General features: G+C 53.0%; 1 protein-coding gene across 3 annotated transcripts; it reads right to left on the bottom strand.

Annotated features, from left to right (window-relative positions):
• Window positions 1-388: 388 nt before the first annotated feature.
• On the bottom strand, window positions 389-23,203 carry MAN2A2 (mannosidase alpha class 2A member 2). 3 transcript variants are annotated; one of them, XM_079907319.1, is made up of 25 exons: window positions 22,727-23,203; window positions 22,380-22,582; window positions 21,374-21,523; window positions 20,545-20,802; window positions 20,329-20,473; window positions 18,244-18,415; window positions 17,667-17,794; window positions 17,277-17,450; window positions 16,728-16,914; window positions 14,083-14,260; window positions 13,573-13,775; window positions 13,184-13,366; window positions 12,898-13,012; window positions 12,596-12,663; window positions 12,263-12,428; window positions 11,507-11,743; window positions 11,159-11,281; window positions 10,748-10,862; window positions 10,352-10,485; window positions 10,028-10,169; window positions 7,498-7,631; window positions 7,104-7,178; window positions 5,351-5,545; window positions 5,082-5,144; window positions 389-4,332 (listed from the first exon to the last, which is right to left on the bottom strand). In XM_079907319.1, exons 3-25 carry the CDS (start codon window positions 21,503-21,505, stop codon window positions 4,180-4,182), a joined length of 3,480 nt encoding a protein of 1,159 aa, XP_079763445.1. In that variant the 5' UTR covers window positions 21,506-21,523; window positions 22,380-22,582; window positions 22,727-23,203; the 3' UTR covers window positions 389-4,179. The 3 variants fall into 3 exon arrangements, with proteins under 3 accessions (XP_079763445.1, XP_079763444.1, XP_079763446.1); XM_079907318.1 differs by having other exon boundaries at window positions 5,082-5,192; window positions 21,374-22,582; XM_079907320.1 differs by lacking the exon at window positions 7,104-7,178 and having other exon boundaries at window positions 5,082-5,192.
• Window positions 23,204-25,860: the final 2,657 nt, after the last annotated feature.

Here is a 25,860-nt window from a genome sequence, read left to right as displayed (position 1 = left end):
GTTCAGAGATCTCTTTTGGATGGTTAGCCTCATTCCTACCACCCAGACTATGATTTCCTTTCTCTGTGAGGGCCTGAGTGTCATTAGCTAACCACAGTGACAAGGGAGTGTGGTAAGGTCAATTTCAGGTAAAGATGCCACTCTCTCCACACAGCTCATACCCATCCCCTAGGCAAGCCAAATCAGGGCACTGTGTGGGCCTGGCCCACCCTGCTTGGGGGGACTCAGCTCTTACAGTTTGAGTCTGCCTTTCTCTTCATGGTTCCAGCTGGCCATACAGCCCTCCCTTCTTCATGGAAACAGTATGATTCTATGGATGGAGAATTGCAGAGAGGAACAGAATCCTATCCATTTCCAGTGGCTGAAGTTGCTTCTGTTATGTCCTGGTTCCTTTTTTTTTTTTTTTAATGTGTTTTATGTCACTGAAAATTGATTTGTTCAATAACCTGGTATCGATATTGCATACTGGAAAGAACATATAATTGGCTTTGCCACTGACATAGGTGAGTTCATGTAACCTCTGTGGGTCTCAGTTCCTCATTAGTAAAATGAGAGGGTTGGACTAAATGGCCTCTATGTGCCCTTCTAGAACTAACATCATACATGTTTGTAATTGAAGAGAAATTCCGTATTACTTAACAGAGGATCTTGCATTGAAAGCAGGCCCTGTTGGGGCAAAGGGTGTCTGCCCCCTGGGCTCACTCTTTCCGCCTGAGTTCTCCCTTACTCCTAAGGTCCCTGGTTGATTTTTTTTTTTTTTAAGAAACACTCATAAATAGCTTATTAGAAATTGTGTGTGTCAGATTATCAAATTATATTGACACAATGATTTTTAAGTTCTTTCCAATTCCAGAGTATGGTTTATAGGTTAATTTACTTATATTCTTAACTCCAGGCATTGATCTAAGAAACAGACCAACACTTTAGCCTATGGTCTCTACAAAGGCTGTAGTTTTCTGCACATCACATTTTATAAACTGAATTACATATACACATAATTTAATTTTTAAACATTTTTGGACTGGAAAGGTGCATTTTTCCTACTTGATACCATAAAGGGAAGTCTGTCAGAATGGAGATGGTACAGTTATCAGAGTTCATAAGACAATAATACTTGCAACAAATGGGATCTAAATAACTGTAAAACTGAGTGTCCTTTAAGAAATGGAAGCTGAAAAGTATATTCAAAAAATTTCAATCAAGCACAAGTAATCCACTTTCCTGAACTGCAAACACTTTCTCAAGTACATATAAGGGATCCGGTTCCGGTTTTGATGTAACCCTCAGAACTGTGAGGCTTCAGGGCCAGAGCACCGTGGGAAAGGGTTGCCGCTAGCCTTAAAATAGTAGGCCCCTTTCCAAATTACATGTGCAGAAGACTCACCTGGGAGCTTGTTAAGAATGCAGATTCTTTGGCCCCTCCTCCCAGAGACTGGTCCAATAGGTTCTGCTAAGGAATCCGTCTCTCCTCTCGTGCACTAAGGAAGGGTTTTGGTTTTTGCTCTTGTTTCAGGTCGGTCTCTGGGATCCGTGGCTCTGCCGCACAGATGCCCATTTCAGCCTGCGGGCTGAAGGAGGAGCCCCAGTCAGGGCAGGCCAGGAAGCTGGACTTTCAACAAGGAATTCTGGTGATTCTGGACCACACCTTGAGCAATGCTGCCTTATGGAGTTCTAAAAGGCCAGTGTGTAGGAGTAAACATTTCAGTTCCTGGCAGATGAATAACTTCACTGCACATCTAAGACCTCCAGAGAGAACAGCCTTTATTCTGCTAATTTCCTCGGGGGTTCACAGATTCTGCCTTATCATTTGATTACAAATTACATTATACTTGCATATAACGCCTGCTATAGTGTAACCGCTTAGAATCCTTTACTAATATGATACTTCATATTTACTGAGCTCTTATATGTACCAGGCACTGTGCTAAGCACTTCACACTGATAAACTTCATTCTTTCACTATGATGTAGACAGGATTCCATGTGCCCTGGCCTGCTGCTGGCAGCAACGCCCTTGGATGACCTGGAAGAACTCAGCTGGTCACTGCTGAATCTTTAGGTTGCTGCTTAGCAGGCCCCAGTGACTTGCTCCAAGGAGCCCAAAGCAAGCTATTCTCCTAAAGTAACTGTACTCACCAATTTTTGAAGCGCTGCAAATATTTTCTCCCAAATCTGTCATTTGTGTTTTAACCTTGGTGGTTTCCATCATATGCAAACTTTCAATATATTTTTGGTGGTAAAATCTGTTTATCTTCTCCCTTATTATATCTTTTAGGTTTCATGTTGTTTAGAAAAGACCTTCCCACACCGAAGGTATAAAAATATCCTATATTTTCCTCAGTAATTCTGTAATTTTTTTGTTTTTTCTCTCTAGAGCTAATTTTTGTGGAAACTGTGAGGTAGAGAACTCTTACTTTAATAGATAGGCAGTTATCTTAAAGTACTCTTTATTAAATAGTCCATCTTTTTCCCACTTAAAATACTCCTTGGGTCCTGTACCAAATCCCCTCACACCTGGGTCTGATGCTAGGCTCTCCCTTTGGGTCCAGCAGTCTGATCCCACTCCAGGTCACTCTGACTGAACTCATGGTCGGTCGAGTGTCCCCTGGGAAATCTCGTAGGACAAGTGTCTTTTACCCACCTGAGCACCACCGTCCCAGACTCACCGTCATTCAGAATTTTCTTGGTATTCTCACACATTTACTCTTCCAAATGAACGTTGGAACCCATTAAATTCCAAAAAGTATCCAATCTCACTGGAATACATTGAATTTATGAGCTGATCTGGAGAGAACCAGAATCTTTATAGAAACGTGATGTGCCTTGTTTGCTCGGTTAAGGTCTTCAGCTGATCCTGTTGGATTGTACAGGCCGGGCGTTCTGTAACCCTCCCTCATCTCTCTTATCTGCCACACTGCAGGGGTTTAGTAGTGCCAGAACACAGCTGAATAATAGTATGTCCTTGACTAATTTCTGACTTTACTGGGAATGCCGGTGGTATATGACTCTTTAGAAGGCCACTGACTGTTGGTTTCAGATAGAGACACCTTTATCTAGGGTAGGATGTTTCTTTGTAATCTTAACTTACTAAGAGCTTAATAAGGGATAGATTTTCAATTTTACCGAATATCGTTTCAGCATCTCTAGAGACGATCATAAATTTTTTTCTAATAGTCGCAGCTGCAGGGAAGGCTAATGAGCAGCCACGGTGCCTCCTAACTTAGTGTGCATCTCCCTAGTCCCCGCACCAGGAAGTGATACTTCTGTGGAAGGATGCCCAAGGCGAAGCTTCAGGGCTGACTGTGGGAATGATGACGAAAGCTTTCTCGAGTTGCCCACCGCAAGCTGGAGGCTTCACTTTCTTTCCAGGGAAAGGAAATATGCCCGATCAAACGCCCCCATGATGGGAAGCAGTTCTTCGGGACAGTGGTGTACAGAGTGCAGGAACCAAAGAGGAGTCAAGTAGGGTGGCCTCTGCCACCGTTCCACAAATCAACACACAGACCAAGTGCCCAGTCTGAGATGGGGTTTTGGTACCTGAAGTGTCCCATGAGCTCCGGTCATGACAGTCTTCACAAGTCCTTCCTGCCACACTGCAGCGCCTGGCCAGGGCGTGAGGGTCAGGGAGCACTAAGAGTGGAGCCGTCACAGAAAGCAGCGATTCCTGCTACTCCTCCACCCCACTGCTAACTCGCGGTCCCCAGCCCCCTCCTCCTGGCAGCGCTCTGTTCCTACCTGTCACACCAGGACATGTAGCCCTTACACAACCACAGGACTCCCCGAGAGCCAGCTCTTGACTACTGTGACCCTGATGCTGGGCTATTACCCACTCAGGCTCCCCTGCTTCTCCTCCATCCCATTCAGGGGAAAGGATGGGTGCTTGAGCCTGCACCCGACTAGGTGGACACGCACAACCCAAAGCAGAGGCTGGCACCGCCCACTCTGACCAAGGGCCTTCTCTCCTACAACTCACTGGCGCCTGCCCTAACCACCCAACGCTGGGCTGTGGGTTGCCCCTTAACACAGAAGCAACGATAAAGAGAAAATGAGGGCAGAGCCCAGTCTGTCACAGTTCTGAGAGGTAGATCAGGACAGGAGACCCAGGGTGGCATGTCCAACCCGATCTTATGTGAAAAGGCCGTCTCTGTGGATGAACTTTCTCTTCAGGCCACAAGAAGCCTTAGCCCAGGCGGAGGCGAAAGGTGGCGATCTCCATGGGCTCCAAATAGATGTCAGTGCTGTTGGAGGGCGAGGCCAGGGGGTACAGCAATGTCAAGGAGGTTGGCTGCAGGAAAACCACATCCAAGCCACGGAAGAGGCTCCCCAGGGCCACCTGTGGGGAGGAGAGAAGGCGCAGGGCAGTGCTGGGGGCTGACACACCAGATGCTGCTGCTCTTCCTCTATATAACTTGTATGAATCTCACAGAAGCTATGGGCCTCTCCGCAGCAAGGTGCCTACATACACAGGTGAGCCTGTGCAACCTTGAAGCCTGTCCACAGACCTTAGGGTAGGAACTGCTGCACTGAGCTGTGAGCTCTTTGAGGAGAGGGACCATGTCTTTTTTTTTTTTTTTGGCCGTGCCATGCGGTTTACGGGATCCTAGTTCCCCGACCAGGGATTGAACCTGGCCCAAGGCAGTGAAATCACTGAGTCCTAACCACTGGACCGCCAGGGAACTCCCAGCAGGGATCATGTCTTGATTCACTTCTGAATCACTGGTGCCCAGCACACGGAGGCATTTATCAGTGCCAGCCTTTGCTGGCTTAAACAATGGACAGCGTATGATGGCTTTTAGTTTTTAACTCCTGGTGTTTCCATTTGTTTGATAGAGGTCCATACACATGAAACAGAAGTTCTCCACCTGGACACCTTGTCTGGAACTGGCCGCTGCCAGGCCTCAGAGGCTTTGAAAACACATGTCAACAGCTTCTCCCTTGCTCTCCGTAAAGCCCCAGAATAACCATGCCACCTCCCCCCTTGCTGCCCAGCCTCACTGCCGCCTCACCAAGCTCTTAGCTTGCCATCCCCAGTGCTCTGTTTCCCTGCCCTCCTCTCCCTTCCCGCACCTGGGCCCTGCTCACCTTGCCTTGGCTTGTGGTGCAGTTGAAGCCCAAGTTCTTGGCCTCGAGGCCACAGTCAAAACCCTTGCGATGTAAGAGGAGCGCAGTTTCGGCTGAGGGCAAGCTATCATCCTGGTGACAGACCACAGGGCAGCGGGGAGGGGGGGGGTCTCTGCAGGGCTCACAGGTGTAGCAGCGCCTCTGCCCGGCAGGCAGGGCTGGGATGGGGAGGAGTCTGGGCAAGGAGGGCAGGGTCCGCCCCGAGGGTCAGCACTGAGCGGGACACTCACCTCTGCCTGGAGCGTCCGCAGGTTGAGCAAGTGGAAGTCACAGGGCAGAGAGGAGGCCAGAGGACGAAATGAGCACAGAGCAGGGCCTGGGGGCTGCCTCTTGGCCACGGGCAGGGCGAGCACAGGGGTGTTCAGGTACATGGAAGTCAGGTGACTGAGGAGGGACGGGTAGCTGGTAGAGGGGCCATCTTGGACCTGGAAGATTGGCCCGAGACGTGGGTGAGGAAGGGGAGCGGGGGGAGCAGGAGGGTAACAGCACGTCCAGGTCGGTTTCTTTGGAGAGAGCTTCCCTGATGTGTCTGGATACAAGGGGTGCCTGACTCCAGGACTCTTCAAATGCGGTCACTTCCCACCTCACACAGCTTACGAAGGGCTACCTCACCAGGCCAGCGCTCCTCTAACTATGGAGGCTTTCTGCTCCCACAACACCATCGTGAGTCACACACTCCCATCAGCAACATCTCCTGTCACATAGAGATTCTCAGTGCAGTGAGAAGAAGGGAAGACAGACAGACGGATGCTTCACCATGGAGGATGGGCCTCTGATGGAGAAAGTCTCTGGGGCAACCCTGCAGCTTCAAGCTCGACCCCGTCTCCACAGCACCAGCCCTGATGCTCGGGCCCAGCAGTCCCCACAGCTGTGCTGACTGAGGACTACTCCTTAGATGGCTGACCTAGACGTCACACTCACAGGCCTAAGCTGGACTTTCCTCCACGGCGGCTACTCTTCCATATTCTGGATTTCTGCTCTTAGCACCACCCGCCTTCCTACTGTCCAGAATCTCGCACTTCCCTCAGCCACGATCTCCGTTCCCACCTCGGCAGCGTCCTCACGCCCATCGCCGGCTTCTCCCTCCCGTGGCTCATTTCAAGCCACCAAAATGTCCTGCTTGAACAGCCTTTAAGCTGTCACCCCTGCCTCCGGTCTCCCTGAAGATCCCCCTGAGTCCCTGCTGTGGGAGTGACATGCTTAGGGCAAAGTCCCAACAGTGTTCTCCCAGCTCAGATCCCTCACTGGCCTCCAGGAGGAAGTCCAGACTCTTCGCCAGGCACTGAAGGCCCACTACAGTCTGCCCCAACCTACCCCCTTGGCAGCCCAGCACTGGCCACTAGAACTTTCTGCAATCAGGGAAATATGCTATATCTGCACTAGCACAGCAGCTACTAACCACTTGTGGCCACTGAGCCACTTGAAATGTGGCCAGTTTGAATGAAGAATCAAATTGGTTATTGTGTTTTGTCTTAATACGTTTAAGTGGCCACAGGTGGCTAGTGGCTATCACACTGCACAGGCGGCTCTGGTCTAGCTGAGTGAACTCATGGCTCTTCCCATTCACGTTCCTTCCTGCCTCCCACCCTGTGCCTCGGTTCAAGTGTGTAGGGCAGACCCCCATTCATCAAAGACGTGCGTGGATGACATCTCCTCCAGGAAGCTGTCCTTGATCCCCTTGGCCCACGATGTTCTCTCACTCCTCAGGACCAGTGGACATACCTCTTTTCGACCTTGCATTTTCACACACATAACTTGGCCCCCACCCATACTCACGAGTCAATTCCTAGAGCTCTGAGGCAGTATCTTATGCATTTGCGGCCCTCTCAGTCCTTACAGCATAGCGGGTGCCCAGCAGCTATTTGATGAGTGAGTGACTGAGCCCCAGACAGGGAGATGGAGCAGTGGGCTCTGCCATCCGCCAGCTCCAACTCCAGCTACAAGTAACTAACACTAGTTCAACACCCCATCGCTGGCCCTTACCTCTCGGTGCCCGCTCCTGCTGCTGTGAAAGATCAAGCCCCTAAACATGGCTGCCAGTTTGGAGAAAAAGCCAGGCTGGTGGGGGCAAAGAAAGCCATGAGATGAGCAGGGCAGGAGCAGAGCAGGTTAGAGGACACAGGGGCGGGGGTGGGAAGGCGGGAGATGAGCACAAGGAGGGCACAGGCGACAGGGTGCCGTGGAGAGGGAGGTGCCAGGCTGCATGAGATGGAGCAGCAAAGCATCAGACTTGCTTCCCCGCCAACCCAGGAATCAGGCCCTACTCTTGCTACCCTTGCCCACCTCTAGTACGCTCCCCAAGCCCTAGGCTGGAACCCCAGGGCCACCCACGGGGCCTAGCCTGACCTGGCTCCCTAGGGGGAGGCCCAGAACTTACCTCCCTGCCCAGGGTTCGCCGTTCCAACAGGAGACGGAAATGGTTGCAGGTTCTCTTGTTGTCCTTGAGCCCTTGGCCCAGGCCTCGGTTGTCGTCCTGCATTAGTCGCCGGTCCAAGATCACCTCCAGCTGGCCTAGGGAAGTTAGCTGTGAGCCCCCAGCCTGCCTGTCTCACCCCCAAGCAGACACCGACCTCTGGAAGCAGCAGCCCACCAAAGCCCCAAGGGAAGAGCCCAGGGAACTGGCTGGAAGCTGAGTCACTCAGGGCACAAAGCCACCATGGAACCTAGAGCTGGAAGGGGCTGAGTGAAGGACTGTGACCCTGGCAGTTCACTGCCTGTGCTCCGCGGCTCAGGAGCCGGGGCTGGCCCGGGTGCCCAGGCAGAGAACCGTCTCTAGGCTGGCCACATACAACAAAGTGAACAGCAAACACAACAGCCATCAGCAGCTGCTGCAGAGGCCCTGACCCGGGGCAGGTTTTCTCAGGTGGGGCGGATTTTGTTGTGACTGGAACACACGCTTCCGGCCCTGGTTCTACGTGGGGGCAGACTCCAGATCTGCCTGCCGCGTCTGTCAAAAGGAGGGAGCAAGAGGACAGCCAGATGGCATATCAGGCAGAGGCTCAGATTAGGTGTTATTTGGGGTTGCCCTGCAGACAAGAGATGGCAGAGGATCCTTTGCTTTTTTTGTTTTTGGCTGCACCGCACACAGCATGTGGGATCTTAGTTCCCCCACCAGGAATTGAACCCACGCCCCCTGCATTGGAAGCACGGAGTCTTAACCACTGGACCTCCAGGGAAGTCCCCAACCTTTCCTTTCTTTTAAAAATATGTCTGAGGGGACATTCCTCATGGCACAGTGGTTAAGAATCTGCCTGCCAATGCAGGGGACACGGGTTTGAGCCCTGGTCCAGGAAGATCCCACAGGCTGCGGGGCTACTGAGCCCGTGTGCCACAACTACTGAAACTGGCATGCCTAGAGCCCATGCTCTGCAACAAGAGAAGCCACCCAATAAGAAGCCCGTGCACCGCGACGAAGAGTAGCCCCGACTCGCCCCGGCTAGAGAAAGCCCGTGTGCAGCAACGAAGACCCAACGCAGCCAAATTAAAAAATAAAATAAAATAAAAATATGCCTGGGGAAGGGACTCACTCAAAGCTGACATATGTTGGAATGAGGATTTTTCCCAGCATCGGTTTTTTTCAAGAATCTCTTGAGAGAAGCCCATACATACGGCGCTATCTGCACTCCCATCACCCCAGCCGATTCTGACTTACGTAGTTCCTCAGTCTTTACCCTGAGCAACCACAGAAAGGCACCCCAAATCCTAAAGTGGACCCCTTGCATGTAAAACAATCGCCTGTTAGCGCACTGTTTTGCAGAAGGGCAGAGACCAAGGGAGGATGCTGGGCTGAGTTAAGAGTTTTACAACCAGAGTGATATTGGGCAAAGGGGCAGCAGAGCCTCATGCCTTCCAGCAGGGAGTCAGGTCCCCACTGTGCTCGCCACCGGCCCCGCAGAGCCTAGACTGGGCACTCTTGGCTCAGGCCTGCACAAAGGCTCTGCCCCAAGGACAGACGACCTGAAGGCCTCAGAGGCCAAAGTGCAAACTGTTCACTTTACCCTGAGGCTATGGGAGCCACCTGGGCTGGCCCAGTGTGACCAGCTCCAGGTCAGTCTCCTCATGTCCTCATTTTGATTCTTTTTTTTTTTTAATTTATTTATTTAATTTATTTATGTTTGGCTGCATTGGGTGTTCGTTACTGCGCATGGGTTTTCTCTAGTTGCATCGAGTGGGGGCTACTCTTTGTTGCGGTGCGCGGGCTTCTCATCGCGGTGGCTTCTCTTGTTGGGAGCACGGGCTCCAGGCACGTGGGCTTCAGTAGTTGTGGCACACAGGCTTCAGTATTTGTGGCTCACGGGATCTAGAGCACAGGCTCAGTAGCCGTGGCTCACAGGCTCTAGAGCACAGGCTCAGCAGTTGTGGCACACGGGCTTAGCTGCTCCGCGGCATGTGGGATCTTCCCAGACCGGGGCTCGAACCCGTGTCCCCTGCATTGGCAGGCGGATTCTTAACCACTGCACCACCAGGGAAGCCTCGTTTTGATTCTTAAGAATGTCATTCTCTCTTTTTTTTTGTCATTCCCTCTTTTAATGACCATTGGTAGGAAGGCAGAACGTATCTTTCTCCTTTGCTAAATATTTCATTATAACACTGACTACACTTTTCCAACTGTCCCTACTGCCATCCCTGTCACGAGAAGTTGGCTGCACACCTCAGCTAAGAATCACCCTTCAATACCCTGATGCTTCTTGAGGGGATCCAACAGGGCACCCACCCCCAGTCACCTCCACAGCTGCCTCCACCAGGGGAGAGGGTGACGGCATGTGTCTGCCTTCCTTTCATCTCCCGCTGGTGTGTGACTGATGGACAGGAAAGATGGAGAGGCCCACAGAGAGGACGGGCCTCGGTGGCGGGGATGGGCTTCTCGATCTTGCCCTCTCCCCCCGAACAGCGCCTGCTCCCCTCACCATCATGGAGGCTGGAGACGCCCAGGGCCTGGGCAGTGTGCAGCGTGAGGCGGCTCTGTGCGTCCTGGAGGCAGGCCATGACCGGCATGGGGTAGAAGTTGGCCTGCAGGGGCAGCTTCTTCCGATACCGCCGAGGCTGCACCTGCGGGGGCAAGGCCAGCAGATCAAGAGAATCCGGGCACCATTTGGGCCCCGATCAGTCTTGCCTCCGATTCCTCCTGCTCTGTCTGAGCAGATCACCTGCCAGGGCCTGTGATGCGGGCAGTAAACACAGTCCAAGTTCTGTTCCATGGGGTCTCTGGGGCCCCAGGCCTGAGGCATCACCTGAAAGCCATTGAGGTCCGTGAAGAAGGTGCCCTGGCTGTCAATGTCTGTGTGGAGGCGCAGGGCCAGCTCCTTGTTGACGCAGTCCCGGATGTCCACCAGGGATGACACGTCCAGAGACAGCCCCTCCACCCCTGGGCACAGGACAAAGGGAGAGGCTGAGCGGCGTGAGCCACAGCCTGAGAGACTGGGCTGGGAGAGGCTGTGCCCAAGCCCCAGGCAATTCCCAGCATTTCTGGCCAAGCTCTACTCCAAGAGAGTTAAGAATCAGACCCATCTCAAATGATACGTCTGTTGGGAACAGATGCATGACTAGACAACAGGCAGAAGAAAGAGCACATCACAGCCCACGGAGCCCGCACCTCCTTCCCTACCTTCCTTGTCTGCAGGGCTCACCTGGCAGGTTATAAAGCCGGACTACCTGGTGAACGTGCTCATAGTAGGCCACCACCTCTGAGAAGAAAGGGCCTTCCGTGATGCGCAGCACAGGAGGGTCCTTGGGGACGTAGGGCTGGGGAAAGAGCAGGTGGCTGCTGAACCCACGGCACAGAGAGCAAAGCAGGGAGATGCTGGCCCGCGGTCAGGCAGGAGGACTTGTTCCCAGCAGGCTCTGGGCTGAGACCCCTGGCCGAGCCGGGCCCAGGCTCCCAGGCAACGTTCCTCAGTCTCCCACCCCCCGCAGGGGCAGTGCAGGCGAGGCACCCTGGCAGGCAGGGTCGCCCTGGACGAAGGCCCGTGCCCTTCTTCCTGCCCTCTGCTCCTGAGGCCTCCAGGGCCTGCTGGGGTTTGCAAGGTGTCTCTAGTTACCTTGGCCTCGCCATCGGGCAGGAAGAGGTAGGCTCCACTCTTGTCTTTGGACGAGCGGGTGCCATAGATGAGGAACTCCATGCCCACCCGCTGCTCCTGCTCCTCGTCCACCCTTCGGATGCTCTGCCGAGAGACACAGCCCTGACCCCTGGCCCCACGCCCACGTGTCAGGCCCGCCCCCGGGAGGGAGCCCAGCCCTGCTTCCCTGTGCTGTCAGCTCAGGGCCCGGACGGCCCGCTCCAGGGTCCACCACTAGTCAGGTGGCAGCACACTCATGGTCCGGAGGCAGCTTGCACGACCCCCCCGACATGCGCGCCCTCCTCCGGCTCCCAGACCCTGGCCCTTTACCTTGAGGAGCCCGGTGAGGCCTGAGAACCAGACCTGCATATAGCGGTTGCTGAGGGCGAAGTCGCTGGTGCCAGAGTCAATGACGCGTAGAGGGAACGCCTCGTGCCTGCTGACGGACAGCTGCCGCCCATGCAGGTAGACGCGCACGGAGGAGGGCAGGGTGCGGGGCCCGTCCAGACCCAGCTGCAGCTGCAGCACGCCCAGGCCCAGAGCCGGCAGGCGGACGGGCACAGACACCTGCGGGCACGGGAAGGGTGAGGAAGCGTGGGCCACGGCATGGGTGTCAGTCTTGGATGCAGGCCTGGGGTTCTGGCCCTGAGAGGCTGAGCAAGTCCCTGCACCCACTGGGGCCTCGGTGCCCTCCGCCCAAAGCACAGGTGATGTTACTTGCCCCTCGTCAGAGTTTCATGAGTCTCAAATGATATTTGGAAAACTATGAGATGGTAAACACACGTTAAGCTTTCAATAAATATTTGTTGAATGAACAAACGATGGGGCAGCATAACTGCCATTTTTACTGTTATCATACTATACCAAACTTCCCCTTCCTTTCAAGGACAGACTCAAAGCCCAGGAGTGACTGTCCTCTGGGCAACCCCCCTCCCCAAGACTCTGGTCCCCAACCTGGGGAGTAAGAGGGCTGCAAGCAGGAGGGTGGGAAGCCAGTGTCCGTGGGCAGTGTGAGGGTCCGGGGAGAGGCCAAGGATCAGCACAGAGGGCCGAGGCCGGGCCCCACCTGCCAAGCCCCCGCCTCACCTGGTAGACGTCAGGGACCATGTCAGTGGCAGAGCTCCAGTGCGCGCTGACCTGCACAGCCAGGGGCTGACCCTCCTCTGTAAGGACCCGCACCCGGGGTGAGCTGACCAGAAGGGACACCACGCTGAGCCGCTCCTGCTCCAGTGGGTTGAACAGCACCACGTACCTGTGAGCAGAAGGTAGGCTCATCCAGGAGGCCACTGCTCTGGGGGCAGTGGAAGCAGGAAGAGTGGCCAGGCCAAGAATCCCTCAGTGGTTCGGCAGGGTGGGGGTGGGAGGGTGCCCAGAGCCAGGAAGGGGCTTTGCCTCTGCGCCTGGCCCAGCCCGGCTGACCTGGGTGAGGAATCCAGCTGGATCACTGTGCGCTCTGGTAGGGCATCGTGATTTAAGCGGGTGTCATCCTGAAATGAAGTGGGTGGGAAGAAAGAACTATCATGGGGCTTGGCCTGACTCGGAGTCTCGCCTCCCCCCACCCCCCAAACGTGTCCCAGGTGGGGACCAGCAGCTGCGCCAGGCACAGAGCTTTCACTCCAGGACTGGGAAGGAAAAGAAGGACAATGCCCTCGCACCACAGTTCTCGGCACAGGACTGCACACCAGAGGGTTCCCCTGAGCAGGTGCAGGAGCGGGGCTCACCATTTGCAGGAAGGGTGACTCAGGGTCAAAGCGGTAGCTTTTCTTGTCCCCCAGCACCAGATAGTGAGCTGCGTTAATGATCACCTGCTTCAGGTTGACAAGGGAGCGCAGAAGCCTGGGAGGGCGGGCAGGAGAGGGACCATGGGAGAGGTGACCACCGAGACACTGTCCACCTGCCAACAGGGCGAGCCCTTGGCAGGCCTGCCCACTACTGCCCGGTGCATCCTCCCTTTTGGGACAGCGGGTCAAGGCATGGAGCTGATGGGGAAGAGGAGAGGGCTCCCACCTGATCCCATAGTCCACAACAACTGCCTCCTTGGCAGTGCCAGTGATAGCGTCGTGGTGCTGGAAGAGTCCCAGTGTGCGCCGAGCTTCCGTCAGAAGGGCGAAGTTTGAGAGCGGGTACTGGCTGGCCACTCCAGAGCGCCGGGCATGAGCCACAGCCAGGCTGTACAGAATCTCTGCCCCCCTGCCCAGAGAGAGAAGTCAGCCTCCTGCCATCCAGCTCCCTAGGGCCCACCCTCACTCTGCAAGGCCCACTCCTCTTCCTTTCACCCCTTCTCCACTTGTCTTGGTCTCCATGCCCTTCTAGTCCCTTCTGAGCCAATCCAGCCCCTCCTTAAACCTCAAAGGCTTACTCTATCCCTCCAGCCTGGAAGGGGGGGCAGGTCTCACCGCAGGTGCGCTTCCAGGACACGGTCCAAGCTCTTGTAGAAAGGCCGCGAAGTGTAATAGCCTGTCCAGTAATGGTCCTCCCGGTCCGCGTAGGAGAAGAAATCCCCGCTTAGCACAGGAAACCCTGGAGGCTGGGCCCCTGGCTCCACCCCTGTCCTCTTGTATAGAGCATCAAAATAGTCGGAGAGGGTGCCAAACTGGGCCTGTGGGGACCACCAAAAACCGCTTCCATCAGTTCCAGAGTCTTCTGGGAATTGCGGCCCCCCAGTACTGCAGTGGAGGCTAGGGGCAAGGATGTTTGCCTATGCAGAGAGTAGTCACCATGTCCTACCTTCTGGGCCTCAAGAAGCTGAGGAACCTGGGGAAGAACTGTGACATAAAAGGGAAACCATGCCCAGAGTTGGGAATGAACCCCTGCTTTGGAGCAGTATCGGGGAGCATGAAACCTCACAGGAAGGGCTGGGCTGCAGCACCACCGAGGCCCCCTCCCCGGTGAGTGTCCCTTCACACCTGCACGTGGAGATCAGGCTTGCTGTTAAGGAAGTCGAAGAGCCGCTGGTAGTTGAAGAACTGGGCATCCCACTCCTGGGGTTTGTCATATCGGAAGTCATCGCCCAGCGGCACCAGGAGGACGTTGCTTCGGAAGAGCCGGGACTTCTTCCTGTACTGGTCCAGAAGCAGGCCTGCCCTGCAGGTGGGAAGGGGGACGGGCCCCACATGGAGTCTCACATTATAGGATCCTCAGCAGAGCCAGCCTGAGAGGAGCCCTCTGATACATCCTCGTCACAGAGTCACTCGGCTTGGGGGTAGATACCTCATGGGGTGAAACCCAGTCCCAGGGAGCCCAGTGTTCTCCAAACAACTAGAGAGTTCTTCCTGATGCATGGCTTCAATTCCCTGGCCCCAGTTCTGCCCTTGGATACCACAAAGAACAAACCAGTCCTTCCTCCCCATGATGGTCTCTTAGACATATCCAAGATGTGTAAGCATTCCCCTGCGCTTTCTCATCAGCCTCTGCAATCCCAGCCCCCCTATTTGGTCCCTACATAGCAGCTGAGAATCCAGTCACCAGCAGTTCTCTTGAGTAGCCCGTCTGCCAGGATCCCAGAGTGCGGGGCCCAGCGCTGAATATGGGAGTTCGGGGGAGGCAGGCCACACCCCCTAGTCTGGCCAGAGCTGCCGTGGGAGCGGTGTGTGCTTATACAGGCATGTCTGGCGGCCCCCACTGTCACCCCACCATGCTGACATCAGTGATCATGTTTTCTGTGCATGCGGCCCAGCAAGATATTTTCTCATCCTGAACTTTCCTATTCTGTCTGCTGAAGCTAAGGGTAGAAACTTACATTTATCTAATCTTATCTGGTTAGGTTCAACCCACGTCCCAACCTACTGAGATCTTTTGGGATCCTGACTCTGACACTCCAGCTTTGTTTGCCACCAGTTAGTGATGCAGCACAGCCCTGGACTGAAGAGCCTGGACTTGGGGATTGGACTACACCAACACTAGCACTGTATGCACTAGCTGTGTGACCTTGGACAACTTACTTAACCTCTCTGGGCCTCAGTTTCTATAAAATGAGAAAAACATCAGTACCTACTGCCATAGTATTATGAGAATTACAATGAACTGAGTGAATTAATATTTGTTAAGCACTTAGAACAGTGCCTGGCACTGTTCTACATAAACATTTATTATTTCCTTTTTCATCCAAGTCATTAATGTAATCAACAGAAAAACAGAGACCTGTGGCATTAAAGCCTCTTTCTCTTTTTAGACCAGCCTGGTAATTGGCATGTTATGGGTGTTACAGTTCAACCAGCCACTAATGTACTTAGCCATGCTAGTGCAGCTTGTTCTGTTCCATTTTGCTCTCAAGAAAGGACTTCTCAAATACCACCTTCCCCTAACTTATCATCCTTGTAAGCCCTTTAAAGGAGAAAACGAGAGCCTCCCTGGTGGCGCAGTGGTTAAGAATCCACCTGCCAATGCAGGGGACACGGGTTCAATCCCTGGTCCAGGAAGATCCCACATGCCGCGGAGCAACTAAGCCCGTGCGCCACAACTACTGAGCCTGTGCTCTAGAGCCCGTGAGCCACAACTACTGAGCCCCCGTGCCACAACTACTGAAGCCTGCGCACCTAGAGCCCGTGCTCTGTGACAAGAGAAGCCACCGCAGTGAAAAGCCCGTGCACCGCAACGAAGAGTAGCCCCTGCTCACCACAACCAGAGAAAAGCCCGCGCACAGCACGGAAGACCCAACACAGCCAAAAATAAAATAAATAAATTTAAAGGAGAAAATGAGGTTATCTCCCATGACTTGCTCTCTGTAAACCTGGCCTGGCATCTGTAGATCACAGCTGCTGCTTTCAGAAAAAGCATGCCTTAAAAGCCCTAGATTCTTGCTTGGAATCAGCATTTAGATTTCTGGATTCTGGAAACAAAAGACCACTTTCTTTTCCTTCTGGTCACATGTTTCACCTCTTGGACATCATGGAAATCGGAGGATTGCAACATGAAAACCCGTTCAACTTGTTATATTCTTAAGGCCAGTCCAGTTCTGGCTAAATAATTGTTTAGCTCTCTCTTAATCCACCTTTTCCCAGGGGAGCTAATTTCAGCAACATCTTTTGGGGTCCCTAAGGATTCTCTCAAAGGGAACAGGTCTGTTTTCTCAGAGGCTGGAGGCTGTTGGGCGGGACAGAATGTGCCTCTGAATGGGATTCTGGGTGCACAGAGCACTGAGGATCCCGCGTGACTTCAAGCCAAGGCAGGAGGCCTGAGCTTAATGTAGGCATACCAGACTGAAGGTTGTAAGGCACTGGATCTAATCTGAGAATTACTTGCCTCAGTCAGTCCACTGACTCCGACAGTTTGTTAGGACACTGGAAAACATACTCATTTGGGAAAATAAAACCATTCTGGAAAAGGTGGTTCCTTAGAGCCACTCACTCTAGTTTTCCAGGAAAACACAGTAAAGGAACTGTCACTGCAAGGGCTGTGGGCCTGAACTCACCAACCGAGCCCACCTCCATTTTATGAATGTGGAACCCGAAGCCCCCGTGCAGCAGAGCCCAGACCAGAAGCCAGGTCTCCTGACTCCTCTGCAGAGTGAAAATGACACCACCACACCTAGTCCAGGTCTGGGAGCAAGTACCTCTCGGCCACATTTGTCTCTGTGATAGCCCGGGGTGGCACCTTCCAAGGGCAGTTGATGCGCCCCCCGGGCAAGCGCTTGAAATCAAACTGGCAGCAGATCTTGGGATCCGGGCCACATGTATGGGGGACGTCATAGCTGTAGAAAGGCATCATGTGGCAGAAGATGTCTGTGCTGGAGTCCGAATCTATAGAAAACACACCAAGCAGTCAGCCCCTGGAGCTGGGCACAGGGATGCTGGGGGTGGGAGGGGATCTGCTCCAGCTAAAGGCGTGAACTAGACTTAAGGCTGCAGAGGACATGCAGGCCAATGGTCAGGACACAGGGAGGGCTCTAGAGCCCACAGCTCCTCCAGGAGACAGACAGCAGGCTCCACAGAGGCCAGAGATCAATGTGATCCCCACCTAACCTGAAGGAGAGAGTTTCTGACGGTCTGCACCAGTGTTTGTTGGTCTGCTCTAAAGGACAGATGGGTCTTATTTCTGATATCCCTGCCCTTTCCCAGTGGGAACCACTGCTGTGACCCCCCTCCACCCAACCTGGCCTTACCCCAGGTCTGCCTCCACATGAACTCCAGGCTGTGGGTGGCAGCAAAGTGCTTCTTGATAGCATAATGTACCCTCTGAATCAGCATGCTGGTCAGGTTGGCACGGCGCAGCAGGTAAGGCATGGTGGGGCTGTATCCAAAGGGGTCCACTGCCCAGCCTGAGCGCGGGGTTGCACCTGGGCAGGGGCATGGAAGCCAGAGGCCTGAATGCCTCAGGGCCTGGTCTCCCGGCACAGGGGTCCCAGATCCCGTCTTGCCATCACACCACACCCACGCTGGTGGAACTAGCCTAGAAAAGAAGCACTCCCTGCCAATCCTTGTGCCTTAGAGCCCCCTGCTGTCCTCTGGGCCCAGCTATGGGGACAGACTCCCACTGCTGAGCCCGGACTCACCGAGGTTTTTCTCCAGCCACTGGTGTCCCTCAATGAGCTGGTCAATCAATGCAAAGTAGTGGGAGTTGGCCTCATCCGGCATTACCCAGCCTCCTGTTGCAATTTCCAGCTGCCCGTTTCCCACGAGCCTGGAGTTAAGGACTCACACTCAGCCTGGGGCAGAGACCCTCTGCTCAGTCCTGCCAACCAGATGCCGGGACCTGTGTGTACTGGCCTCACTGAGCCAGTTCACCCAAACCCAGGACCAAGACAACAGACATGCGCCCTCCTCTCTCTCCAGCCAACCTCCATGCTGTCCTGGCTCTGCTTATTCCTGGATCTCTGTCTGCGCTTCCAGAGGCCAGGCCCTATGCTTTCTCTTCCCTGTGCTCACACTACTTTGATTTCTCCTAACACTAGTGACCCTCAAATCAGTTCTTTCCTTCTCATTCCTGGCCCCTCTACCATCACTCCTCATCTCTGCCAAGGTTCCCCCTGCCTCTCCCTGACACCTTGGCACCTGCAGCTCCAGGAGAGGACTTCACACCCATCCTAGGGCCCAGAGAATAGCCCTCCTGCCTCCCCAACTGGCACTGGCCTTCGGACTGCTGCTCTCTTTTGGGCATTGATGTTGTCCCACCACTTGGCGAAGAAGGAGACTTCCGCCCAGATGAAGCGCCGCCGGGGGTCCTCTTGCAGCTTGGACACCATGTTGTTGAGAATGTGCTGTGTCTGCTCTGTGTAGTACTTGTCAAAGGTCTTGAGCCAGCCTGGGAAGCCAACATAGGGTCCCCTGAGGATGCCACCATCTTCTTCAACTGTCCCTCCCTTACCTTTGCCATCAGGAAGCCCACCCCAGACAAAGCAATCTTAAGAAAAACAGACCTGGAGGCATCGGGCTCCCTGACTTCTGACTATATTACAAGCTACAGTAATCAAAACAGTATGGCACTGGCACAAAACCAGAAATATAGATCAATAAAACAGGATAGAAAGTCCGAAGATAAACCCATGTACCTATGGTCAACTAATCTACGACAAAGGAAGCAAGAATATACAATGGAGAAAAGACAGTCTCTTCAATAAGTGGTGCTGGGAAAACTGGACAACTACATGTAAAAGAATGAAATTAAAACACTCTCTAATACCATACACAAAAATAAACTCAAAATGGATTAAAGACCTAAATGTAAGGCTGGATACTATAAAACCCTTAGAGTAAAACATAGGCAGAACACTCTGACATAAATCACAACAATATCTTTTTTGATCCACCTCTTAGAGTGATGAAAGTAAAAATAAACAAATGGGACCTAATTAAACTTAAAAGCTTTTGCACAGCAAAGGAAACCATAAACAAGACAAAAAGACAACCCTCAGAATGGGAGAAAATATTTGCAAATGAAGCAACGGACAAAGGATTAATCTCCAAAATATACAAACAGCTCATGGAGCTCAATATCAAAAAAGAACCCAATGAATAAATGGGCGGAAGACCTAAATAGCCATTTCTCCAAAGAAGACATACAGATGGCCCAAAAGCACATGAAAGATGCTGGACATCGTTAATTAGTAGAGAAACGCAAATCAAAACTACAATGAGGTAACACCTCACACCGGTAAGAATGGCCATCATCAAAAAAATCTACAAATAATAAATGCTGGAGAGAGTGTGGAGAAAAGGGAATTCTCCTACACTGTTAGTGGGAATGTAAACTGGTACAACCATTATGGAGAACAGTATGGAGGTTCCTTAAAAAACTAAATATAGGGCTTCCCTGGTGGCGCAGTGGTTGGGAGTCTGCCTGCCGATGCAGGGGACGCGGGTTCATGCCCCGGTCTGGGGAGATCCCACATACCACGGAGCGGCTGGGCCCGTGAGCCATGGCCGCTGAGCCTACGCGTCCGGAGCCTGTGCCCCACAACGAGAGAGGCCACAACAGTGAGAGGCCCACGTACCGCAAAAAAAAACACACTAAATATAGAACTACCATATGATCCAGCAATCCCACTCCCAGGCATATATCCGGGGAAAACCATAATTCAAAAAGATACATGCACCCCAATGTTCACTGCAGCACTATTCACAATAGCCAAGACATGGAAGCAACCTAAATGTCCATCAGCAGAGGAGTGGATAAAGAAGATGTGGTACATATATACAAAGGAATATTACTCAGCCATAAAAAGAAATCCCATTTGCAGCAACTTGGATGGACCTAGAGATTGTCATACTGAGTGAAGTAAGTCAGACAGAGAAAGACAAATACCATATGATATCACTTACATGTGGAATCTAAAAAAATGGTACAAATGAACTTACTTACAAAACTGAAATAGAGTCACAGATATAGAAAACAAACTTATGGTTACCAGGGGGGAGAGGGGGGAGGGATAAATTGGGAGATTGGGACTGACATATACACACTACCATACATAAAACAGATAACTAATAAGGACCTGCTGTACAGCACACGGAACTCTACTCAATACTCTGAGAACACCTATATGGGAAAAGAATCTAAAAGAGAATGTATATGTGTGTACGTATAACTGATTCACTTTGCTGTATAGCAGAAACTAATACAACATTTTAAATCAACTATACTCCAACAAAAATTAAAAAAAGTAAAAAAGAAAGCCCACTCCATACCCTGGCTCCCAGGGTCTGCTGGGCCCTCACCTGGGTCATTGTGAGAGTGAGGGACCACAAACACCTGCAGGTCTTCGGTGTCCCAGTCGTGCGGGCTATAAGAGATGTCAAAGCCTTGCTTCCACACGCCGCCATCCACGTTGTCAAATGGTAACTCCTCTGATACAGTCAGCATCTGCCAGGCAGGAGAGCAGCTCAGTGCCCCAGCCATGGCCACTGTGGGTCCCTGCCAGCTCTGACTCTTACCTGCAGCTCTGGCTTCTGGCCCCGGACCCCCAAAGCAAACTGGCAGTCTTGAGGGGAGATGGAGAAGAAGCTGGGTCGGGGCTCTGGTGGCACCACCCAGGAGCCATTGGACATATAGTATGGCAGCAGGGCAGGTGGGCCCTCCACGTTGGCCGTCAGCTCCAGCACAGAGTCCTTGATGTGGCTGATGATCTCATGATTCTCCTCCAACAGCTGCTCCAGCTGTTCAATGCGGTTCTGCAGCACAGAAATTTGACTCTGCCAAAAAAACCAAAAAGCAATCACTCCCAGCTCCTTATGTCACAAGAAGGATCTCTGCATGGGGCCCACCACCTGAGGCCTGACTATGATCCTTCCCTCCCCAGCCAAAGGCAGGACCATGAGCCTACAGGGCTGGATTGCTCTGGTCAGATAAGGGAAGAGGTGTGAATCACTACTGAAGACTGCAGTCCACTTGGGTTGGGAGTACCCTCACTCTCTAGCTTATGGATGGCAAAGATTTCACCTCCCATGCCTATTCTCAACAATCGGCGTTGCCTCTCAGGAGCATTGTGCTGACAAGGACTGCACTGGGGCTTAGTGGGAAGGGATGCTGCAATCCATTAGCAATGTCTGCCAATAATTCAGGCGGACAGAGCAGCAGTACATATTGCCATTTTCCCTCCCTCCTTTCTTTTTGCCATCACTGCTTTCAGCTTTGAGTTTCTAGAAAATCTGCCTATTGGGAAGGAATGTTCTTGCCCTGGGCTGACATGACTCTCCAGCTGGGGCAATAACCCGATCCCAGATGATTTGTGTATGAAGAGATCAGCAATCAGGCATGACTCACCCGGGGGAAGTTCCCACCGTTCTGGTGTCGGGTGGGATCATGCTGCACTCGATCCAGCATGAGGTAGAGTGAGAAGACAGCCACACAGAAGATGGCAGCCCCACACACTGTCACCTGCTTTTTCAGCTTCATACTGGCCTCCACACACACCTGGCCGGAGGGACACCACATGTAGCTCCAGCAGGCAAAAATCCCTTTGGTGGCCTTTCCACCAAATGCCCCAAGGAGTTCCTGAGGGCTGCTCCCGAAGAACACCAAAGAAAAGAAAGCTTCTAAGCACCGAATCCCGACACTGGCTACGGATCCTGACCCAACCTGGATCGTATTCTCTTGGCTGAGACACAGAAAGCACTAGTAAGAGGCACATGTGAGGCCGGTCCTGCCTGGTCCTGGTAGCAGCTTTGCCCCTAGGGTGGAGATGATGCTCTCTCCCAGGCAGATGCTATTAAAAAACACGCCCGGAAAACAAAACTTCCCAGCTGTGACTCCTGAGTTCGCCATACAACTTCCTGATTATAACCAGCTGCCCACAGAGCTTGCCTACAAGAAAGACACAGCCAGTTAAAGGACGTGGGTGTCCAAGCTCCCTGGCCATGTGCCTCTAATTTCAGAGGAATATACTGGTATCTATTTTGATTTAAAGAATATAGACAAAGCCCCAAGAGACTAACAAGAAAGCCTTTCTCCCTGCCCGCTTGCATCAGACTGGTACTCACCAGAAACAGTGACTGGCACAGCTGGTCTCTTATTCAGAAATGCAGAATGAATAAAAAAAGAAGCCACAGCTTATGTTTCTAACATAAAGAGTCCTCTCCCTGTTAGCTCTGACTCCTGCAGTGGGTAACTTTCAGCTTCTGCTTACAGAACATTTAGGGGACCCCCCGGAAGCCACCAGTGATTGATGTCAAAGATAACCTGGGTAGGGAGAAGCTAGGCACAGCTGCTCGGCTGTGGGGCAACTTCAGAGAATCAGTGTCCTCCGCCACCGCCCGCGGCCCGCACTTGCCTGCTGGGCGGAGGGAGACAGCTAGCTGCCGGCTGAGCGGCGGCGGGAGCGGCAGCTCAGGAGTCTTCCTCCAGCCCTCGGGCTGAGGAGCTCTGTCGCCTCTGCAGCGTTGTGCCCTATTTAGCGCGATCTTATTCCGCTCAGGAGCCTCCGGGCAATATTTTTAGCCCTGGGAGGCTGAGTCCAGGCCAAAGTAGGTGGAGCTGGGGAGAGAGAGTTGGATCTCAGAGGGGGGCCGGCACCTGCCGCCGGGTCTTCGGCTACTCGCCCGCTCGCCGGCCCAGCCCCCTCCCGGCCCTCGACCCTCCCCGGCTCTGCCGGGCCCCGGGACCGCAACGGCAACTGACCCGTGCGGGAGCTCGGGCCGCCTCCGACTCCAAAGCGCCGCACGCGCTCCTGCCGCTCAAGCCCGGCCTCGGCCGGGGCAACCGGAGCCCTGCCCGCGCCCGCCCAGCGCGTTACCGTCTGCGGCCGGCTTCCGCGCCGCTCCGGGCCCCGCCGGCCGAGCTGCGCCCCTCACATCCCCGGGTAGGGCGGCCCGCGCGGAGGCAGCGACGCAGGCGAAGGCGGGCGTCCGCCCACCAATCGCTCCCACAGAGGCCAGGCCGCCGGCGCCGGTTCCCCACGCTGGAGGCCGCCGGGCAGAGCGGCGTGCGGGGCGGGGACAGCCTCGCCGCGCCTCCGCGCCACCCCAGCCCCGCCTCCTCGCCTCGGCCCCGCCTCCGCCTGCGGTGCGCCCCGCCGAGCCGGGCGAGTCCGGCCACTGGCGTCCGTATCTCAGCTCCGGCGGGCCGGCCCGGCGCTTCCGGTGCGGTCTGCGCCGTGGCCCCCGCCGCCGGCAGAGGCTCCGCAGTGCGCAGCCGCAGCCGCAGCCCGGACCCGGCCTGGGAGAGCTGCGGGTCCGCGAGGAGGGGCGCGCAACTTGAGGTTTTACTGAGTCTTCCTAGAGTAAGCTCATTAATTAGCAGTAGTAGAAACATTCCTCCTCCATTTCACCAACCGAACGGTGAAGTACATTTTCCAGCTCCCTCCCGGTTCTGGTGTAGGTATCCTTAATTAGATGCAGTTACGCTCCTCAGGCAAAGGGGTGCTGCCTCCTGTTGGTACCGTGCGTTAATCACGGCCCCTTTCCGTGCTTGCCTCCTGTAAGGCCTATAATTTTCTTGCTTGTTCTTTTACTGGACATCTAGGTTGTTTATAATTTTGCAGCATAATAAACCACGCTAGTGAACATCTCCATGAATTACACATGTCTTCTTTTTAAACTATTACCTTAGAACAAACTTTCAGCGGTGAGGTTACCTGGGCCAAAGCTAAGGACTGATATGACTGATGATACTTGGCATTCTGTTGCTCCCCAAAAGGGTTGTGCCAGTTTCCACCGCCAATTACAAACTGTTGAAAATTGCTTAAGCAACTTTTTGGTTGATTAACCAGATTTACAAACCCATCTCATTGTTTTAACTCCCATTTCTTTTATCACCATCAGAAACATTTTTCTAGGTTTATTTGCCAACTAGCATGCCTGTTACTAAGGTGGTAGACCTAGGCTGGGTTCGTCATCCTCTGTGTCTCTGTGTTTTGTCCTGTGTTCTGGGAAATTTATCTTCCGACCTGTTTACTGAATTTTCCATTTTGGCAATCATAATCTTATTTTCAAGAGCTCTTATTGATTCTCTGGTGGTTCTTTTCTTTTTTTTTTTTAACTGAGATACAACTTACAGTATATGGTACAAGTCTTAAGTGTGCTGCTCATGTATATAAATGGATATAGAAGTATAATCACCACTCAGATCAAAATATCACTTTCTCATCACTCCAAAAAGTTCCCCTCTGTCAAGAGGTCAAGCATTCCCTAAGTGCAGCCTGGTAGCTAACAAGGCCACAAATCCTTTTGTACAAATCACTGTGCAGCTGCCAGGTGTGCCTACCACATTTCCATGAGACCCAGCCAGTAAGAGGATGACAAGCCCCAGTGGATCCAGACGGCTATTGCTCACACAGACAGCAAATGCAAGACCAGCATGGTGTCGGATTTCCCTCGTCACAGGACAGCACTGAACCAGAGGGACCAGATGACAGGCAGCACGATGATAGGTCTGTCTGTGGCTGAGAAGCCAACTCAACTGCAGTCAGACAATTTTATGACCTGCAGCTACACTCTAAGTGGGGGGAGGAGGGTGGGGCAAGGTGGAAAGGACTACACTTAACTGAAACTAGGAAGACGGATGAGAGAAGTGGCCTTGTGGGGCTTCCCTGGTGGCGCAGTGGATAAGAATCCACCTGCCAATGCAGGAAACACGGGTTTGAGCCCTGCTCCGGGAGGATCCCACATGCTGCGAAGCAACTAAGCCCGTGCGCCACAACTACTGAGCCTGTGCTCTAGAGCCCGCGAGTCACAACTACTGAGCCCGAGTGCCACAACTACTGAAGCCCGCGTGCCTAGAGCCCGTGCTCTGCAACAAGAGAAGCCACCGCAATGAGAAGCCTGTGCACCAGAACGAAGAATAGCCCTGCTCGCCGCAGCTAGAGAAAGCCCACGTGCAGCAACAAAGACCCAAGGCAGCCAAAAATAAATTAATTAATTAATTTAAATATTACATCTCCTTTATTAAAAAAAAAGATCTCATTTCCTTGAGCACCCCTAAATCCACTAGTTCCTTGATCAAGACTGTGGCACCCCCCCCCACTTCCCTATCCATAGCCCTCTGCTTCTTGGTAACCACTTGGCTAGGTCAGGAGAGGTGACCAGTTGTCCCTGTCCTAATTACCACCATCCTAATCATGACACTTCTCCATTGGGAACATCCCTTACAAACAAAAGAAGTCTTAAACATACTTCAAACATCTATTCCCACAATACATTCAACAATGTTATTTACAACCACTTGGGTGTGTATTAGCTTAAAAAGTCTCACCTGGGGACTTCCCTGGCAGTCCAGTGGTTAGGACTCTGCACTTTCACTGCATGAGGCGTGGGTTCAATCCCTGGTCGGGGAACTAAGATCCCGCATGCCACACGGTGTGGCCAAAAAAAAAAAAAAAAAAAAAAATTAAAAGGTCCCACCCCCAAACTACCTCAGTCTGTTGTCCAATTTGAGAGCTATTTCCAAATCTAGTAAGAGTGAGTTTTCAGCCATGCCTCTGGGCACATCCCAGTATCCCAGTGGCCTGTGCCACCATGTTCAGGAGGGCTGAGGTTTGGCAACCATGGTTGCTGTGAGTTCCCAGCACACTGCATAGGGTCTCTGGTCTCCCCTGGGGATGGAGGGACCTTGGCCTCTAACCTAGTTTGTCCTGTTTGTCTCTGAAGGGGTTCAGGGGTAGCGCTGAAAGTGTTGGGTCAAAGAGTAAACAGAACAAACCCCATGCTTCTACAGGAGTTTGGGGCTCTCTTGGTGCTCCTCTTTTTGGCCCCCAGGAAATGCCAAAAATAACCCAGTTAAAGCCCAAATCTCTTAAGCCCCATGGCCTTCCCAGA

Source organism: Stenella coeruleoalba (genome assembly GCF_951394435.1).
Source record: "Stenella coeruleoalba genome assembly, chromosome: 2".
NCBI classification, from domain to species: Eukaryota; Metazoa; Chordata; class Mammalia; order Artiodactyla; family Delphinidae; genus Stenella; species Stenella coeruleoalba.
The sequence above is the reverse complement of the archived record's forward strand: the minus strand, read 5'-3'. Positions and strand labels throughout refer to the sequence as shown.

What these genes read in the sequence shown, in the direction of transcription:
- MAN2A2 (XM_079907318.1), bottom strand. Translation starts at nt 21,544, where the DNA reads ATGTGGTGTCCCTCCGGCCAGGTGTGTGTGGAGGCCAGTATGAAGCTG. An exon ending in GCCAGAAGCCAGAGCTGCAG is followed by an intron (nt 20,474 to 20,544) that starts GTAAGAGTCAGA and finishes CCTGCCTGGCAG; the next exon opens with ATGCTGACTGTATCAGAGGA. An exon ending in TGCCCGATGGCGAGGCCAAG is followed by an intron (nt 10,863 to 11,158) that starts GTAACTAGAGAC and finishes CTCTTTCCCCAG; the next exon opens with CCCTACGTCCCCAAGGACCC.